At 36.6% G+C, this 21,261-nt stretch overlaps 1 protein-coding gene across 1 annotated transcript; it reads left to right on the top strand.

Annotated features, from left to right (window-relative positions):
* Window positions 1-1,629: 1,629 nt before the first annotated feature.
* Window positions 1,630-17,377, top strand: LOC135785182 (uncharacterized). Its single transcript, XM_065294584.2, has 5 exons — window positions 1,630-1,794; window positions 8,417-9,004; window positions 14,348-14,383; window positions 15,756-15,854; window positions 15,933-17,377. The coding sequence occupies exons 1-5, from the start codon at window positions 1,784-1,786 to the stop codon at window positions 16,816-16,818; spliced, it is 1,620 nt and encodes a 539-aa protein (XP_065150656.1). The 5' UTR covers window positions 1,630-1,783; the 3' UTR covers window positions 16,819-17,377.
* Window positions 17,378-21,261: the final 3,884 nt, after the last annotated feature.

Below are 21,261 nucleotides of genomic sequence, written 5' to 3'. Positions count from 1 at the left end.
TCTCGCCATTACTTACCACTGCCCTCTTTCCTATTTTCCTCTCCTTCTTCCTTCTTTTGTTTTGGCTGCCAGACATTGATTGAATAATTCTAATGGCATGAATAATGCATTGAATAATGCTCAGCAGTGCAGACAGTTCTAAAACAATACTTTGCAATAGACGGTTTCATCGGACGCACGTGCGCTGACGCGATACACGCGAAATTTACTTCCGGATTCGTTTTTTTTTTTATGGTCTGACTAGTTGCTAAACTGATCTCTTGAACAAATGCCTCATAAAAAACCAATAACAAATGTTTTGGTTCCCTAGGTAATCTATGTGTTGTTTTTTGCTTGTTATATAAATAAACTAAGTTTAAAGTACTTTGTTGTTATTTATTCTTAGCGGAGTTTACCGGAAGTTACGTGCAGACCACAACAGCCGCTTCTTTATGTTGTTACTGCTGAAACCGTCTATATATGAGAGTGAGGGCATGGTTAATATAGTCAGGATAATTACAAACAGGAAACAGGTGTGGTGATGAACTTGCTAGTGCAAGGGATTATGGATAATGGAGTCCTAAGGGTCCTGAAGGCCAGCAGAGGGAGCCATGATGGCTATCATTACACTACGGATGACACCGAGCCTCCAGTGCCTACAGAAAAGGTCCTGTTTGTAAAGAAAAACTTATAGGGGAATTCCCTTGAATGCCAACACACTTTTCCAGGTGTGACAACAGAATACCATGATCAACTGTCGAACAATGCACTTAAATCTTAAAGCATTAAATGACCCCAGGGTCGACAGATCGCAGAATGTCATTTAGTACTAATAATATTTAGTAGTGCTGGTTATTTCTTAAACCAAACTGATACTTTTTAAAGTATGTTTTTTGCATTCATAAAACTCTGCAATTGTAGTAATACTGCTTTCTTTATAATTTTATCTATAAAAAATAATTATATAAAAGAGTTTAGTTTTTCAGTATTTGATTAACATAGTTTGACTTTAATAAGCTGGAATTGATAAGATCTATGACCAAACACTACACAATTTCTTTTTTTTAAATTGGGTAAGAACAGTGTAAACAAAAGAAGTAGTAGGGTTCAGCTTTGCAACTGTACTATCCACTAGATAAGGCATAGTAATAGACAAAAAAGGAAGCATGTGTGCATCCACATACCGTAGCATTTTTACTTGCCATGAAATTGTGAAGAGTTCATATATTGTTTAAAGCAGTCCAAACATGAGCAGGAATGTATTTTCCTTACTCTTATATGTTCCCAAACAAAACCTAAACTCCTAAACCTAAGGAAAGGGAACAAATGTGTTTGTGCCCATTTTGGGGGGGTCCTATATAAAAAGTTTGGGAACCTCTAAAACATGATGCCATTTTAGGAGTTTGAATTTCTGTTACAGCACCCTTATGTTGACATGCAAAATACCACATATTTATAAATAGCAGGTTGTGAGGGTTTTCAGACATCAGTATAACCACACAATGGGTCTTTTATTGGGTTTTCACCAACACAAGAGCTGATGTTTCCCTATAGCTGATACACAGCAGCTGAAAACACTGGGATCTAATACTGTGAATATAACTTGCGAAACAGGAACAATTGCTTTAGGAAGTCTTAAATATCTGGGGCAAAAGGCGGGGCGATGAAGGGAAAATGAAAATTAAACGGCCTGACTCTAGGAGCACAAAAAGAAAAGTTTTGATGTTGCTTCTCCTTTGAGTTTGACTCAGTGAATGTAACTGTCAGACATTTAAAGCTGTCGATTTGAGTCATCGAAATTAAAATGGACACAAGGTGAGTGGATTTGCATATCATTGTGTACAAAGATACAGCTGTTAAAATAAGTATTACCAATGTTAATCACAGTTTACATATTGACATAAAAATTCTTACCATATGTTGATAACAATCCATGCAATCCACACATTCAAACAAATTAAACTATAGATGTATATGAATAAAGTTATGTGAAGTATAAAATGACACAGGGAAAAAGTTAAAATTTGCCATCAGTTGGGACTGAACCAGCTGTTATTATTTGCACTGACAAAGGGCTGGTTTGCTTTTTACTTACTGTCTTGGCTTTCCATGCCTTTTTGCACCATTCTTTGCTTCAGGGTTTCAATATGGACATCTATGGTTTGATTTCTTTGCATGGGTTGTTATCAACACCTGGTGAAAATTTCATGTCAATATCACCACTTATAATATATTTACTAAAAAAGGTGATTGATATACTGTATATAGACTTCTACTTCTAGTGGTGAGCGGGGCACAAATTAACGCGGGATTAATTGTAACGCAGCTACATTTTAAAGTTTTGATGTGTTTTGGTTAAGATTTTGAAAAAATAGTGTTTTAGAGGCATAAAAAAATGTCTTCTTCTTATGTTTTTTTTTTTCGATTTATGAGTTGGGTGTGTAAGTCACCAAATGCAAGCTTATATTATTTTAATCACTGTCTTGTTACCTAAAACAAAGCATTTTGAAACATGTCAACAACAGTGTTAAGCCTCCAGTATACAATGATAATTAAATGAAAACAATGTAAATACTATTCATCAAAATGATAACTGTTAATACAATATCAAGGGAAATATCTCACAGTTATGATTTTTTGTTTTAATTGTGCAGCCCTTTAAAAAAATCTATTTATATACATTGATGTTTATTACAATGTCATGATATTCCTCATAAGTTGTAAAATATTGTAAATTCAATTACTTGCTTATGGTTAAATGAAGGATCACAGATGGATGAATGTGTGGATATCTATATATTATAGACAGATATATAAACAATATCCACATTTAGTATATAGACAGAATTATTTGTTTAAAATTTTCTAGCAGGTGTTACAACAAACCCTCTGTTTATTACAATGAACCCAGTGGTGTAAGTTGTAACGTTTGCACTCCTGTCACTTTCGGTGTAATTGTACAATAAAGGTAGGTTGCACAAACAAACTTTAAGTGTTCATTTGTAGCAAAGATGTGTGTGTTGACTGTGTAAATAAAAGATTAATCTATGAATGTAATTTAGCGCCTAAAAGATTTGCATCCGCAGGATAAAATTTGTAAGAATGTAATTAACATTTAAACATTACGGTGTAAATCAAGTTTCAAGCGTAAGAAAACAAGTTTTGCAACATACTACTGTTAATCGTAAGTGTAATTCATGTCTTGTAAAACTGAAACTTCATATTTACACAAATAAGTATGAATATGCATCTGAGCTCATTTACACTTTTGGCACGGTTTTTGCGCTGAAATACTGCCAAAAGCATTGCAAGTCTTCAAACAGTGGTGTGCAATGAAAAACACACGTTCATGAACGGCAAATATGAATTAATCGCGCAGAATCTGTCTCTGTGTGTAAAATAAACCAGTTGTATATGACTTGTTGCATACGAAGGGAAAACTATTTCCTGAAATAACCGGACATCTACTGGTCCCTCTGCCCTTGCAGTTTTGTCACGATTCTCTCACTGATTTGAGTTTGCAAGCGCAGGTGGGAAGGCGGGGCTATGAAATGAGGCTCCTAATGACTCATTGTTTTCTCTATTCTGATTGGTTCAATAATCCCAGGGGTTCTTTTTGGGTTCTCCTCGTCCAAGAGGCTGCAGGAATACTACTATAATGACGTAATACATAAACCTTTGAGCTGGCTGACATGTGTTGATTCTGAATTTTAAGATGGTGTTTTGTAATATTTCATATATAATAATGTAATATATAAATAAGAATATATATAAAATATATAAAAAGTCAATTTTAGTTATGTAGCGTTTTTAACCATATTTCATCATACCAAAGCAGCTTCAAATAAAATAGAAACAAAGAAAACAGAGAAAGAACATCAAAGCATGGCAGTTTTTAATTATGGATGGAGTATTTGGTGCTACATTGAGTGATTTCTTATTAAGTAATTGTATAAATAGTAGGCTACTCTATTCCTTGCCATATTATTATGGTCTATGATGGAGTACATTGATGTATTCATAATTGTTTGTAGAACAGTATAGCATATAATTCCAATTCAAAACTATATTCTATAGACCTTTTGCGAGTCGACGTCACAGTTACGTCACGCACGCATGTGGTGGCAGAAAAACAGTGGAAATGAATGAGACACGAGTGAAACGAACAATATAACTCACTAGAAAATGTTTTGTTGTGTTGTTGAGTGTCAGAATAGGAATGCCAAAATAGATGACCTTCGTTTTCATAGTATACCGTCGTCGAAGACACCATTTGAAGATAAACGTAGGTGTTTATAGTTGCAATAAAAGCCCTCAACCGGACAGACTGGAGTGATGAAATCATCTGAAAATCTTTTAATAATTTGAATAGAAAATAATTAGAGAAGATATCCGTTGTTCTGTCGAAATCTGTTCAGTCTATTTGTTTCTTATAGCATTTTTACGTTTATAATTTATTTAGAAAGATTAAAGATTTGAATTAGTTCATAATATCAGTAATATTACCATTTATTACAGTTTTCGTATTATTTTTTCGTTTTCTATTACTTCTTTTTACCTTATATCTTAGCCTATGTCTTCTTCCTTCCTGGCCTATACAAATTAATTTGTATGTAAACATAATAGTTTTAGATCAAACACGTAGGCTAAAAATATAAGGAAGAAATTGAAAACAGGACATTATGAAATATTTAATAAATGATATTATACAGAATACATAGCATTGCTCTTATAAGTACTTCAGCGATTCATACTGTAAAAATAATTGATTTACCAAAGAACAATACATATACATTACATACATGCACACACTTAGTAGCAAAGCCATTTAAACTTTTAATTTATTTAAAAAATAAACGTAACTTGGTGAAAACGTTATAAGAAACATTACACTTAAGAGAAATATAGGGGAAACAGACTTCTACAGAACACCGGATCCTTAAAAATCACAGTTTAATGCTAAAACACTTCACACAGCTATTGAGAAGCATTCACTTTATGCCACCAGCTGGGCTCCGCCCACAAAAAACGTAGATGTCACAGGGTGACTTAGGGCGGAACCAAAAATGGAGAGGAGAGGTTCCGCCCGGACAGAATTTTTAAAAACACCGGTTTACTTCCTGGTTCTCCATGGAAACAAATGAAGCCAAATTCGCTACAGGTGCAACGAATTAGTCAAGCAAAGTGTGATTGGAGGCTGTGGGAGGATGAAGCACTTAAATAGCTCTGCAGGAACACAAAGAAGGCAGCGACTGACACGGGGAAAGCGCCTTTGCCAAGGGCAGATTGAAGACACGCACCTTTTGAAGAGCCCGAAGGCTCTGTTGATCCGGGGATCGCTGGAAGCGAGCGGAAAGAGGACAGAGCCACAGGAGGCGAAAGAAAGGCAAGCTGTGGATCTTTTAAAGGAGCACCCCGAAGTTGTTGTGGTGGTTGTGTGCAGTGTGAAGCGCTGTGGTTAGTATCTTCAGTAAGTCGGCCGTAGGCTGTTTATCTCTCTCTCTCGCTGGAGCTTACATGATTGTGTGGACTTTGGACACCTTAACGGTTGAAGCAAGATTGAACACATTGGATGCTGAGACGAAATACTGAAGGAAGTAAAGAAAGCGTGAGTGTATTTCTGCATGGAGAATCTGGAGATGTATGTTATTGCTGTATAACTCTTGCTAGGAGGAGAGACGCCCTGAGTCTGTGACCGAAGCGATCGCTAAGGAAATGAGAACAAAGGACAGTTGGAGCTAAAAGTGATCGTGTCCGTGAGTATTACATACTGGGTTGCTTACACATTGTGTGGACTATTTGTGTTGAAGCGATTACCATCTGAGTGAAGGAGGAAGGCCCTACCCATAGCTTAGCGTGGTGGGAGAGCCTAAGGGACATTTGGCTGGGGCTAGCCACGGCGACGTATCCGCTGACTGGGCTGCAAATACCATCATCGAACAGACCCCGACGAAGTGGAGAAAGGCGGGCATCTTTGAGTGTACACTGGAACGTGGTGGGTGAGTCTTTGTGCTGTGGAACTTTCACTTTTGACGTGGTGCTGTGCATTGCTGTGTATTGCTGTGTGTCTTGTCTGATAAAAACCCCCCGCCTTTGTACGCCTCGTCGAGGGAGAACCGAAGAGGCTGTCAGTCTCGGGCGGCCATTAATTATATGCTGTGAGCACGTCCCAGGTAGAGAATAACCGTGTGGTGTCCAGAACGTTTTCAGTCCTTGACATTGGAGTGGGTCTAGTAGTGTCGGTGAAGTGCTGGAGTAGTACAGTTGTGTGAGTACGATTACGAGTCACTAGTGTGGATATTGTCATCTGTGTGATACTTATCGTTGCAGAGGAGAGGAGTGGAAAATCCCGTCTGTCCCGAGGTCTCGTCGAAAGGGCGCCCCCGTCCTGTATTCGAACGCCTAAGGAGGGTGAGGAAAGGGCAGCGCTCGGCCCGGTGAGACAGTACGACGTTTTCCCCCTCCCCGCAACCACCGAGCTCGTCGAGAGGGTTTTGCCCCCGACGCCCCACGAGAACCATTTACTCCAGCTGGCGCATCAAAAACATCAGTAGTCGTAAGTCCGCCGCCCCCCCTGTGTAATCAACTTTAATATGTTCTAGGATCTGTCTGTTGGGGAAAAGGAACGTGCTGTGTAGAGTTGGAACGAGTGAGCGCCCCGGAAAGGAACCGTGTGGAATCCGTACTTCCTGTATGCTGTGCCCAGCAGAGAGGTGAGAGCAAACCAAGTCCAAGTAACTGTGCCTTTTGAATCCCAGCTGCCGCCTGTGGAAAGAGAAGAGAGAAAGTGAGTGAGCGCCCCGGAAAGGAACCGTGTGGAACCCGTACTTACTGTACGCTGTGCCCAGCAGAGAGGTGAGAACAAACCAAGTCCAAGTAACTGTGCCTTTTGAATCCCAGCTGCCGCCTGTGGAAAGAGAAGAGAGAAAGTGAGTGAGCGCCACGGAAAGGAACCGTGTGGAACCCGGACTTACTGTACGCTGTGCCCAGCAGAGAGGTGAGAACAAACCAAGTCCAAGTAACTGTGCCTCTTGAATCCCACCTGCCGCCTGTGGAGAAGGAAAGAAAGGAGAGAAGGAAGAGGAAAGGAATCTATACTTACTTGACAGTGCTCCGAGTGAAGGCGAGCAGAGGTCTTTCGCTGTCGGTAGGTTTGACCCCCTGGTGTTCCGCCGCAGCCTGCAAGGGAAAGAGATACCCGTGAGACAAAGGAACATTCGTGTGACCCCCAGAGCATACACAGAGGAGGAGCTCCGCACGGAGAGCAAGGTACATAGAAGAATACCACCAACTAAGCACTCATCTTGTATTCATTTCTGCCTCCAGGAGGAAAAGGAGGGCGCCACTGGTAGAACAGACCAGGCAGGAGCCTGCGTCCTACATTCCTGGCCCACAGTGTCCGGTCCCTGTTGCCCCTCCCACTTCCCTCCAATACTCTTTCTGGCTGTGGCCTACCTGGAGGGCAGAACCAAGAGCAGTAGTTTTAATTTCCCCCTTCCCCAAGTCCCAAGTTCATTTTAATTATTTAAATTCAATAAAAACCCTGTTTTTATACTTACCTGTGCCCGTTGTTGTCTGGTCATTGGGTTGGCTTTGGGGACCTCCTCGAGGTGGAAGTTGAGAAGGGGCGTGGCTTAGACATATAGTAGCCAGCCCCCGGGCGTGACATAATCTCTGTTTGCAAACACGCAAAAGGTCTATTTAACGTATTTACTAAACAAGTTACTGTAAGATAGGCCTACTATCACAGAAGTAACAAAATTATGTTTATGAATGAAGCCATATTAATGAGAGCAGTTTTACTGTAATGTATAAACAAAAGTTTTAAGTAAAAACTAGCAGCAGTCTTCTAGTAAGCAAGACAGGCAGGCTACGGTCAAGTGGTTGAGAAAAGTCCTGATGTTATATTGCACAAATTAGAAAAGAGAAAACAATGAGTCATCAGGAGCCTCATTTCATAGCCCCACCTGCACTTGCAAACTCATCAGTGAGAGAATCGTGACAAAACTGCAAGCGCAGAGGGACCAGTAGATGTCCAGTATTTCAGCGCAAAAACCGTGCCAAAAGTGTAAGCGCGGAAAAACTGAGGTCAGATGCATACAGTTCATACTTATTTGCGTAAATATGAAGTTTCAGTTTTACAAGACATGAATTACACTTACAATTAACAGTAGAATGTTGCAAAACTTGTTTTCTTACGCTTGCAACTTGATTTACACCTTTACAAAAAATTTATTTTATGCTTGCAATGTCACGTACACTCTCGCAAATATGATCCTGCGCATGCAAATCTTTTTGACGTTATTTTACCCTCATATTAATCTAACATAAATATTTTTTGAATGATAGAGCCAAAGTAAAAAAAAAAACACGTTAGGTTGTGCCCCGCTTTCCCCTACTAATTATTTTTTCCTTGGCCCGCAATTTTTTAATTTAGGGATAAACTACAGGAGTTACTGTCTGAGTATGTTGTGGACACCCTCGGCTACATTCAGACAGTCAGAGACTTCTGTGACAGAGTGGACGAATGGATCCTTCAGAGAGAGAAGGAGCTGAACACAATAAGAGATATTAAGGATCAAGCAGACAAAATCACTCTTAAGTTTGACCATGTTCAGCGCTCAGAGAATAAAGTCAAGGGTTTTGGCGAGTACCTGTGGAATGGTTTGACTCAGTTGACAGCTGACTCCAGACGTCAAACACTGGAGAAGACACTGGGTGGTGTCCTGGAGGACACTTTTGAGGGGCTGGAGAAACTTGAGCACTTCCTGGATGCAGTAGAGAAACTAGCTGTTACCTCGCTATTTGTTTTAACTGAACAAAGTTTCCTGCCAATGGGCGAGAGTCCTGCATGTGTGCGATCGGTCATCACAGCTGCAAGAAAGGCCTCATCTCTACTTATTCACTTCAAACGAAACAATGAAACTTTTTTTCTTCCCATTCTCAATAATGTAGAGGTCCTGGCCTTTCAGCTGGACAAATACATAAACATCACAAAACAGCTTTGTATGAAAATGGAGAAGAAGTTAGTTTGTGACATTTCTGTGATGATTATAAAATAATTAAAAACTAGGGCTGTCAAAATAAACGCGTTAATAACGCGTTAGCGCAAATTAATTTTAACGGCACTAATTTTATTAACGCGCGATTAACGCAACACGCAATTTCTGTTTGACCCACAGCTGGATGAACTGAGATGCAGCAAGTGACCCGCGCTGTCTAGATGAGACGGAGCTTTTCATAAAAATAAGAACATAAGCTCTCGTCTAGCGGATCCAATGCTCTAAATGGTCATTAAACATCTAAAATGATCTTTATCTGTACGTTTTCTGTGAGGTGTACCGTCCCAAATCCATATAAAGCAAAGATGCGTCTTCTTTCACTTTTTAGTTTCGTTTTTAAAGCATTCAGAAATTATAGAAAATAGACTGCAGGATTTTCTTGATGTTAAAATAATTATTAAGAGAGGTAAAGTTCGGGACCTGATTGATGTTAAAAGAGTTATTAAGAGTGACAAGGTCAAAAGCGATGTCTCATCATGTCTGATGCAGACGTCTGAAGCGCATGTACACAAACACGCGAGTGCACGACCCCGATATATATAAACATCTAACACAAAATTACATTTTTAAAAATATCTGTTTTGACAAGAATTCACGCAGGTATGACGTATAATCTGTTATATCTGAAGTGAATGTTTGGTTAATTGTTGAGGAAAAGTATCTGTTGTCTAACATTAATTAAACTCTTGCATTGGTATTGTTGGACTTTAAGGCGTCCATTGCATGTTCATAATTTAGAGGAAAGGCACAAGATACAAATATCTAAATTCAAATATTTATTGATCAGATATGAAAAAGTTTAACAGCGCGCTGGGTAGTCTCAAGGCTACAATCAGCAAGCGACTAACGACCAGCTCAGGAAGTAACATGCATATTTATAAAATATGTGACGTCGATCTTTCTTCAGAAAATCTCCACCCACAAAGGCCGTTCCCCTCGTCCATCTGACTCCATCACCACACACACGGACAAAGAAAAAACAAACTGTTCTCCACTCATCCCTGAGAGCCATGCATTCCGTCACTTTCTCCCCAGTACTCCTCCACTTCACATATGGTTGACTTCACATAGTATGTTATAATGCTTTCTTAAAAACAAATCATTAATACAACATTCATTTATTCATAAAAAACATAAGCTGTAAGATGAAAGTGATTATTATGTAAAACATATTTCAATATCATGACATCATTTCATTATTCGTAAAATTGGTTATATGAATAAGGCACACATTAACTTCTTTAGATAGATAAACACATATTAAATCTTTTACTGCAATACTACTTCTAAGCAAACACTTTAATCATTATTAAAAACTATCTGTTAGGGAAGAAAACACACACACACACACACACACACACACACACACACACACACACACACACACACACACACACACACACACACTCTGGTTTCCATGTTTTGTGGGGACATTCCATAGACGTAATGCATTTTATACTGTCCAAACTGTATATTCTATTCCCCTAACCTACCCCATTCCCTAACCCCAACAATCACAGAAACCTCTCTTGTACCTTTGATTTTCAATAAACATCATTCTGTTGGATTTATAAGCTTGTTTCCTCATGGGGACCTCAAAATGTCCCCACAAGGTCACAAAAACACTGGTATTCCTATCTTTGTGGGGACAATTGGTCCCCACAACGTGATAATTACCAGGTACACACACTCACACACACACACACACACACACACACACACACACACACACACACACACACACACACACACACACACACACACACACACACACACACACACAAAGAACAAGCACAGGAGATTCTGTTCTTCAAGGTTGAGCTGCCATGCCCCCATTAAGTTATTCTATATGCAACCTTCATTTCATTGGTTAATACACCTTTATCAAAGACAATCTTATATTTATTACATCAATTATTCAATGATTAATACAGATTAAGTAAGAAATACATTGCATATTTTATCCTGTGAATATTACAGTTTTTTACGATTGGTTACACACAAAATCTTTTCATGTCACACGATTTTCAAAACCTCTCACTCAAAGTGCAAAACTACATGCCAAATCTTCAAAACCATAAGCTATTTCTCAGCCTTTGACTCAGTTTTCAATTGCATAAAACACTTTTTTCAAAACACTACACACAATTCTCTACCTAAAACACAAAGATCTATGAGGAAGTCACTTGCTTTCCTTTTCCAAACACAACCAATCAAAATGCTACACTTATTCACCAGGTCACACAGACACACTCCTCACATGTGCAAACACTAAATGCTTTACTGATCACTAACCAATCACTGCTTTACTTTACAGTAGTATAGATATGCCTATAAATAGGTCAAAGGTCACTGTTTTGTCAATCTGCACCCCCCCTGCCAATTCCTGGAACAGGACCCCACACACAATTTACTGTATTCTACTGTAAAGAATATACTTTTGGTTTACATGTTTATAGTTTTGTTGTATGCTAATGTATACAACAGTAATATTTGGACTAATAAATATTTTCTGTTTCTACATTGCATTGGCGTCTCCGGTGTACTTTTTACCCCTCTCGGCAGATTACTTTCACTGTAGAACATTGTATTGAAATGTAGATATAAGCCCATGAAAGACCAAAGAGCTTTAGATTTTGAACAGCAGTGTTTACATGGTATATCCAAAAATGTATTATTTTGAAAGAAGTGTTTGCCATTTGATGCAAATGCTTCATTTTGACACGTGTTTGTGGCATTTTGAATGCAGTGTTGCATTTTGAAGGAGATATGTGCTATTTTGCATTTTGTGTGTGCAGTTTTGAGAATTGTGTGTAGAGTTTTGAAAAAAGGAGACTTAGTTTTGAAAACGTGTGTAAGCAATTGGTAAAAACTGTAAAGCATTGGTTAATAACATGGTTGCCTGTTTGCTTTTCCCCCTCAGGCCTCTCTCTTATCTTAACAATTTCCAGACGTACATTCCTCAGCATATGCTGTTTCTCCCCCAACCGAAACCACACAGACAACTTTCTTGTACTCAGTACAGAAATCTTTGTTCTAACAATACACATTAATTAAGATTATAAACAGCACGATTAGTAAAACAAAATCAAATCCCACAGTATACAGTATCTTAAAGCAGTCTGTCTCAATGTCAAAATTAAACAATAAAAGAAAAACATATATGTAACATATATTTATATTGTTTTTGCTCTGCGTAAACAGGTATAGTTCTGTCATGCTTTGTCATATTCCATATTGTTCCAATTGTTTTGAAGTTTTTTTAATAGAGAATGTTCAAATATAAATAGGGCCGGGACTCGATTAAAAAAATTAATCTAATTAATTAGAGGCTTTGTAATTAATTAATCTAAATTAATCGCATTTTAATCTCATATAAATATTTGACCTGAGAACATTAAGAAGTATTTTTACATGGATTTTTATGAATAATGACTGAATACATAAGCTTAACAAAATATTGTTTATTTTTGTTCAACGAAGTCGTTGTACCCGGAGTCGGGCTAATGTCCACGCTAGCTGCTGTATGTTTTGCATTGAGATGATACTTGAGGCTCAATGTGCTGCGGTGATATGTGAATTCCTTGTTGCATATCTTACACACAACCATGCTCTTATCGACGCTTACCAGTGATGCGCGGGTCAATGTATAAACAACCCGCCGCAACTCGGACCGCAAAGAAAAAAATATATATATATTATACCCGACCCGCTTCCTGGCCCGCATTTCTTAAAGTAGTCATTTGTTTAATAATTGCAGGGTTCGGGACTTCTCAGGTTTTGACTGTCTGTGTTCCGGTACCTATGTGCGCGGATGCCCCACCTCGCGTATAAAAACAACAAAACATAATATACTATATAGCCTATATTAAAATTAAAATATATAAAAAATATATTATGCACATTTTTAAGTTGCACATCGTTTATAGGTTTCTTAAGTGGGATTCGGATGTGAAATGTACGCGCCTTTAGTGTTACCATTGAAACTTAACTAAATAAAAAAAAGAGGTGATATATTCATCTTAACTTTTCATTTAACTTTTTTCCTTTACCTGCCATCACTGTTCTCTGTGCGTGTCCTCCGTCAAAGTAGCCTATTAAAATTAATATGAAGTTGATTTTTAAAAGTCTTAAGCACACCGCAAATCAAACGTGCTGCTACATTATGCTCTAAATGCGCGTGTAAATTTAACTTCTGGGCACTGCCAGGCTGATTTTTTGAAAAGTAAGTGTGTAGGCTACTCACTGCATGTTTTGGCATTCGGTAGCATATGCATCAATGAGATGCACGGTGTTGCTTTTAATGTTCTTTTTAATTTATATTCACAAAACCTAACAACAAAACATTGTTTATAATTACGAGACAAATTATTTGAAACGAAATTCGTTTTAAAGTAGCAAACAAAACTTAAATTAAACTCGTAATAAACTAATTAAATTGAAACAAAACAACATTACAACAATATTTAAACCCAACAATACTCAAACATTAACATATAACAGACATTAGGATACATGTTAAAATAATCTATAGTTTGTTGGTAGATGTTTATTGGGCAAAACCTCCGTTGCAAACCTCCATTTACCAGAATAAATAATTTTTACTTTGAAATTGATGCGTTGTCACGTTAAAATCAGCTGTTCGTTTAGGTTCCATCTACTTTTATTTACACTGCATCACAACCCCGGAGTTCTCGAACTAAAACAGGGTCTGCAGCATTTACGAATGACTCTATTAATAAGTGCGATTAAAATGCGTTAAAATGTTTAACGCGTTATTTTTTGTGTAATTAATTAATCTTAATTAACGCGTTAAAGTCCCGGCCCTAAATATAAATGAAATTTTTTTTGAAAATTTGCTCATCCCAACTCAGTTTGCCAGCACTGGTCACAAATGATGCAGCCGCAAACAGAAATGGAGAAAGAACAAGGTCTTCTAAAGGGAAAATCATATATAAAACTATGGCTGATGGTTCTGTTGAAAATGTAAACAGGCTGTTGTAGACATACATTTGCAAATAGCATATATATTATCCAAATTCATGCTGATTAGAGCATTAAAAACTTGAAAAGTGTTACATTTAGGTAAATTTAGAACAGATAAAAATGTGCGATTAATTTGCGATTAATCACGAGTTTACTCATGAAATCATGCGATTAATCGCGATTAAATATTTTAATCTATTGACAGCCCTATTAAAAACTAATTTTACAACAAAAGTAATACTTTTTATTTCTAAATATTCTAAATTTTATTCTGAAATCTTTGTGAACCGGTTTCCCATTTTGTTTTATTTTTTTTACAGGTCTAAGAGTGTATTATGGTCTGGAGACATTCATGGGTAAGTATTTTAAATAATGATTGCATGTTATTGTTTTCCCTGTATGCTTTTGACTGTACTAAAGCAAAACATACCATAATATGTTTGTAGTAGGGCTGTCAAAAGATTAATCGCAATTAATCCCATACAAAATATTGTTTTTTAAATAAAAGTTTGTTTTTGCATAATATGTGTGTGCACTGTGTATAATTATTTTGTATATATAAATACACATGCATGTATGTATTTTAAGAAATTTTTACATGTATATAAATATATTTATTTAGATTTTGATATATTTTGTTTTATATATAGATTAAAAAATATATACATACATAACATTTTTCTTAAATGTGTACATGTATGTGTGTATTTATACATACAAAATAATTTCACAGTGCACACACGTATATTTTGCTAAATCAAACTTATATTTTGTATGCGATTAATCGCGGTTAATCTTAGATATTTAGGAAACATGCTTTGTTCACCAAGCTACAATGCTATAACCAGTCAACTTTAAAATGTGGGTTCTGTATAAGAATGCCTGCTTTGGTTTTGGTCTGTGTGATCACACCCACTGCACATTTACCCAGGTCCAAACAAAGAGAAAAAAACTATAGGCTACTACTACATATTTGTTGTCCCCGTACTATTACTTTGCAAACTGAGAATTTACAATATTTTACAACTTATGAGGAATATCATGACATTTTATCATAGTTACGTAGCACGCAACCACCGAAAGTTATAAAAATGATCGTTATCAACGTTATCAAAAGCCACACAAGCTGGTTTGTCATTAGCAAAGCAATAAAATCATTGAAAATGTATAAGTTTGATAAAATTATGGTACGTAAACACAAAATGTGAAGCATTGCATTCCTTGCTTTAGATTACTTGTGGGATTTAACTTTGTGTCATGCGAATTTTCCACTTTAGTTTAAAGGGATAGTTCACCCAAAAATATCATTTACTGACCCTCATGTTGTTCCTAACCTGTAGAAATTTTTTAGATATTTTGATATCTAAAATGAAGATATTTTTAGGAATGTTTGTAACCAAACCATTCATGGACCCCATTGATTTCTATAGTAGGAAAAAAGAATACTATGGAAGTAAATGGGGTCCATGAACGGTTTGGTACAATTGTGGTTGTATGAATTAATACGAATTAGCCACCTTGTAAAATGCGTACATGAGGTTGCATTGGTGTCTGGCAACCCATGTGAGCTTCGAGTCTTAGGTGGGGGGCCAGAGATAAAACCCTCTCTGATAATTAGAATTTGGACTGTGGTACCAGGTACAGCCACTAGCTGTCAATAGCACATAGTGCCTTTTTAAAAATGTCACGCTAACATGTACCGGGTCTTTACACCTAATCTCTTTACAGTTGTAAGAAGGTTGATCATTTAGTAAAGTTTCATTTGAACATACCTGAGACCTCCATGCAAAAACTGCTTGATCATTTGACCCAGTTGAGCATAATAAGGTGAGCCACTATCAGACCTTTACTCTAATTACAAATGACTCTGCCATTAATCTTAAACTTCCTTGTCTCCTTGTCCAGGATGGACAGTCACACCAAGTTGGCATTTCTTTTTAAGGAAAATGCTTTGAAATTTATTGGTTTGTTCAGTCAGCGTTACTCTAGGATGGAGAAGTTCCTGTCAGATTTGGAGGAAAGTGCAGTTCAGCTGGACAGGATGAAATTTGGGGCCAATATCTCTACTGTAGCTGGTAGTTCAGTGGGGGTTGCAGGGGGCGTCTTGTCCATTGTCGGCCTCGCTCTTGCTCCTGTCACTGCAGGAGTGTCTTTAGCTCTCACTTTGACAGGAATCAGTCTGGGGGTGACCAGCGGAGTCAATAGTTTGGTCACAGGTATCACTGAAACAGCAGTCAACATTCGCCATGGTAAAAATGCACAAAGCATTTTCCAGATGTATGTTGACGATGTGGAGAAGATTCAAGGTTGCTTGGAGCAGGCAATTGAGGAGGGTGTAGAAGGGCCTGATGTGGTGGATATAAACACAGCTATCACAGCTGGGAAGTTGATAGTCCGTGTTGGAGGAGTAGCCAAAAGTATTGATGGCATTGTGGACACAGCTTCTGCTTTAAAAATCTTTAAAAGTGAGGAGGTCGCCAAACTCACTGCAGACCTGCCTGACATTGGGCAGCTGGCAAAAGGGACACCACTAGCACTCTCGAAAGGAGTTAGAGCTGGATTCATCACTTTAAATGCCCTTTTTATTGGCTTGGATGCCATTTTCATTTGCAGTAACAGTATAAGTCTGGCAAAAGGGAGCAAGAATGAAACATCTGAGCTCATCCGCTCCAGAGCAGCTCTGTGGAAATCTGAGCTTGAGGCCTGGCAGAAAATGTATGATTCCTTATGCATAGGAATATGGAGGTTAAGGAAGAGCCTGAAAGTGTTGGAGCAACCCTTTATTCTTTAGATTTAGACATGTGTGCGTAGGAAATGTTAACATATGTGAAAATATAGGAAACAATTTAAAAAGATAAAAATTTGGAATATTTAGTATTTGCACTTCAAAATAATTACTGTATATTTAGAAAAACAACACAGATCAGTCATCCATTTATCAAACCTTGTGTTATGATAAAGAGCAATTCCAGCATTATGGATGTGACATTTGCACTTAAAACTTAAAAAATGAATTCGTCAGAGAATACACTTATTACCAATATATTGAACTTGATCTGTTTATATTTCCCTAAAATCTTTTTTTAATTTCTACACATGTCTGAGGAAGAAACAATGTTATGGCCATAATATTTCTCCGTTATGGACGTATGACAATTCTAAAATTTGTGCTTAACTAGGGAAAAAATGCTTTAAAAACTTTTAACAAAGACTTTGCATGGGCAAATATTGATACCTGAGATATCATTATGGTTAAAAACTTAATAGTAAGGTTGTCATTTGCATGGAATTGCCCTGAACCATTTACAGTCACTTACATTTTTATTTAGCATGTGCTTTTATTCAAAGTGACTTACAAAAGCAAAGAAAAACAGAAATTTTTTTGTTAATATATATATAATAAAAAAATATTGCATATCTATGGAGGTCTAAGCTATGTACTGTATATTTAATTTCAGTGCTTTAAGTGGCCCAAAAGAGGTGCCGGTACTCTATTTTTTTTTTTTTTTTTTTGCTGACTCGACTCCTATATTAAAGTGGTTTTATATTCAGCAGTCAACAGACGACCTTGTAAAAAATAATAAATCATTTTATAAATTTGTGGATTTGCTTGAGCTAGAAATAGCTACTGAACATAAATAAAATGTGCAAAAGGATTTTGAAAAAATGCCATTAGAAAGAGCTACTGTAGAAAGAGCTTTTGAACATAAATAAAATGTGCAAAAGGTAGATATGTGAGTAAAAATTTCAGCATGGTTAAATGCTAAAACTAGTTGTTCAGATAGCTTGAAAAAAAACTTTAAAATGACACCAAGACCATGTCTATGGGGTCAAGAATAACAAAATACTGGCCATTTGAAACTCTAAAGTCATTTATTTTGTCCCATTGTTTTCCATTTTGCGGGTGGTAAAACTACTGTGCACGTAGTTCAAATTCATTGAAATTTCGTTTACTTGTAGTTTAGCAATTAAACTAAATGTATATTACAATTTCAAGAATGTTTTCTGCACATCGCCTGAGGAAATCCGAAGTTGCGTCGAGGGGAACCAACTGACAGCCGTGACGGAGATTATCATGTACCTACAAGGCTTGCGTCTGACCTGCAGCTATCATTCTGGCTTGGTGGGATGTCAGCGAGTCCTCTGATTCTGACGGTGTTCTTTTACTACTCAGAGTCTTAAACAAGGAGGGCATATTACGTGTTCATTGTATTTTCATTTTAACCGAGCAGCTATGGTTGCGCACAAACACACACCTCTCCAGAGCACATTGACACTGACTGACGGACGCATGCGCTTTTAACTTGTAAACGCAAGGGTGTATGGGTAATGTAGTCTCTGCTCGCGGTGGGATGAATTAGGAAGCGTACATTAAGGGCGCTCTGAAAAGCGGCAGCGCAGCCAAATTATTAAATTAAACCTCTGATTTTTAAACAGATGTGCAAATGAGCGTTCCGTTATGCTAAAAGAACGTTCTGGGCGCACGGAGAGGTGGTGGTACGCTCAAGAGCTATTTTTAGAAGTGGCGGTACTGAGTACTGGGGCGTTCCGGCCCACTTAAAGCACTGTTTAATTTACAATGTCAAATCACAAAATATTTGATAAATAAGTGAAAATGTGTTTGTTTTGTTTTTTTGATTGATTGATTGATTGATTGATTGATTGATTGAGGGGAGTATTTACAGTATATATTTGCATTTTGTGTTATTTGCATTAAGGTAGTGTGAGACATTTAGATGTTTCATTTTGAAGGATCCTACCTTAGATCATCATGTGCAGAATATTTTAATTATTGTGGGTTTTTTTTAGTTTATTCCTAATCATTTATTAACATAATCATCATAATCATTTTATAACCATTAGTTATCCATATAAATGTTTATTTGATTATTCAATATTATTTTTATTATTATCCATTTCATTATTATCATTTTTATCATTATATTATCGTTTATTCCTTTATTATTATATTTCTATATTTTATTCATTTATTCATTTATGTTGTCTTTTCATTTATTCATTTATTATATTTCTATGTTTCATATGTCTTATTGATTTCATTGTTGTTTAGTCTTATAGTGGTCTCACATTTGTGAAGTTTTCCTGAGCTGTCCTGTCTGTGTAAACAGAGATTGATAAAGAGAATGTTTATGGAAGCTCAAGGTTTGTGGGATGTTGCTATTAAGCAATTTTTGATATAATGCTTGTTAGACTAGGTTTGAACATTGAGACATATGCAACTGAAACCATTGTCCACCAATAAAACTCTGCTATTTTATCATCAAAACCTTCGTCTCATGTCCTCTGCTTGTGCTCTTCTCTAGCAACGATCAGTCAACCTCTTAACTGACAGAAGCCTGTTAAACAAGTAAATGTATATTTTCTAATGTGATCTGGTGTCCGGGGCTGGATCCTAGTTTTTTTTGTCTGGTGGAGATCTAACAGTTCAAACACTGACAGAGTGATATAAAACTGCTAAATCTAAAAGAATATTTTAAAACATTGCAACAGTGGAAATATGTCAAAGGTTATTACATTTGCAGTATAATCTTGAAGGAAAATATGCACCTTGATAACATGTGGTAGTGTTTTACCACAGAAAACCTGTGTAAGCCAGTATAAATAATTCAACTAAACACTAAAAAGTTGGAGATGTCATACTATACACCCTTTTTGACATATGCATGGTGAATTTTTTTTTATGATTTTGTAATGTAGCAGGTTCTGTTACATTACAGAGCATTTTCACAATAATTAAAATAATAAATTTTGATTGAACTATAACCATGCAAAATGTATAATGCATTACATAAATAAATTGCCTAAACACAAATTGGTTTCAATACTTAGGTCACTTTTATAAACTCTTCACACAGTGACCACAACAGATGTGGGCTAAACTGAGGATCAATTATCATTGCTTTGGCACAAAATGCATTCAATGACTATATCTCTCAAATTTCATAAATTCCTTTCTAACTCAGACACAACAACTACCAAAACTCTTTATACATACAGGCCAATTTGCACATGCTTACCTATTGTTTTTAAAACTGTTAAACTTATGTTCAAAACATTAACATGATACAAAGCTGAATAAGACCGCAATTTGCTTAAATCATAAAAATAAATGCTAAAAAACTATTGGCCAAATGGAGAAGACCGAGTAGATTAGCATTACTATTGTATCTGTATCAGTGGATGGTGTGTATACAAATTCTTGTATTTTGGATTTACTAATAAAATACAGTTTTTTACGATAGCTATGACAGATTTTTCAATACTTTTAACAAGTTTTCAAAACTCTTTTAACGCAGCAACACACCTAAAACACACAAATTGCTAAACATTAATTTCATGCTCAAAATCACAAATTGTAAACAAAACTCTCACACTGTTTACCAAAATACTGTAAACATGTCCCAGAATCAACTTGTTATGCCAAATCACCAACACATGTTCTTTTTCAACAGAAACATTTAGTCAATCATAACACAATGTCATAAAAAACATAAACATAAGATGGAAAAACAAAAACTGCATTATTTTATGTGTGCAGTTTCTTTTGAAAACTTGTTTTGTTTAGTTGGGTTTAGTAAATGCATGCATTATGTTTGTTTTGCTGAAGAATTTCAAGACAAAAATAAATCATCCATCTTAGAGTATGTTTATGAAAAAAGTAGACAGACAACATTGCTGCAGTAAAGACCTTACAGTATTTACAACAGGACATTACTGCAAGATAACAAACATATTCAATATTGCTTCCTTTTACAGTAAAAAAGTAAAAAAAAAACAAACCGAAAAAGCCACTGAAAAATAAAGTAAAAGGAAAATCGGTAACACTTTAGGTGTAGGCTACTGCGCAGGTGTAGAGCGCGCGGCCGTCTGTAGGAGGTTTGCTGGAACGCGATCCTGAGGTGAAATTTCTTTTTTTAAGAGATTTTAAAAACGTTCTACACTGTGGAGTACGGCTGCGAGTGATGTTAGCAGGATCCGCATGCTGGATAAGGTGACTGGTTTTGTTACAGTTTTTTAATCGCTAACAAGCGCTTACCCATACTTCAGATAATTTTTCTAAACACTTAACACAGAGTTCCACCTACAAAACACAATTGGCCAAATGCATAATTTTCTTCTCAAAAACACATTTTGTTAAATAAATACTAACTCTTCATTTCAAAATAGAACAAATCTTTCTCTGCACACACTAACTTTACCAAAACACTGGAAA

This window comes from Paramisgurnus dabryanus, chromosome 19, assembly GCF_030506205.2.
Source record: "Paramisgurnus dabryanus chromosome 19, PD_genome_1.1, whole genome shotgun sequence".
In the NCBI taxonomy this organism is placed as follows: Eukaryota; Metazoa; Chordata; class Actinopteri; order Cypriniformes; family Cobitidae; genus Paramisgurnus; species Paramisgurnus dabryanus.
The sequence above is the reverse complement of the archived record's forward strand: the minus strand, read 5'-3'. Positions and strand labels throughout refer to the sequence as shown.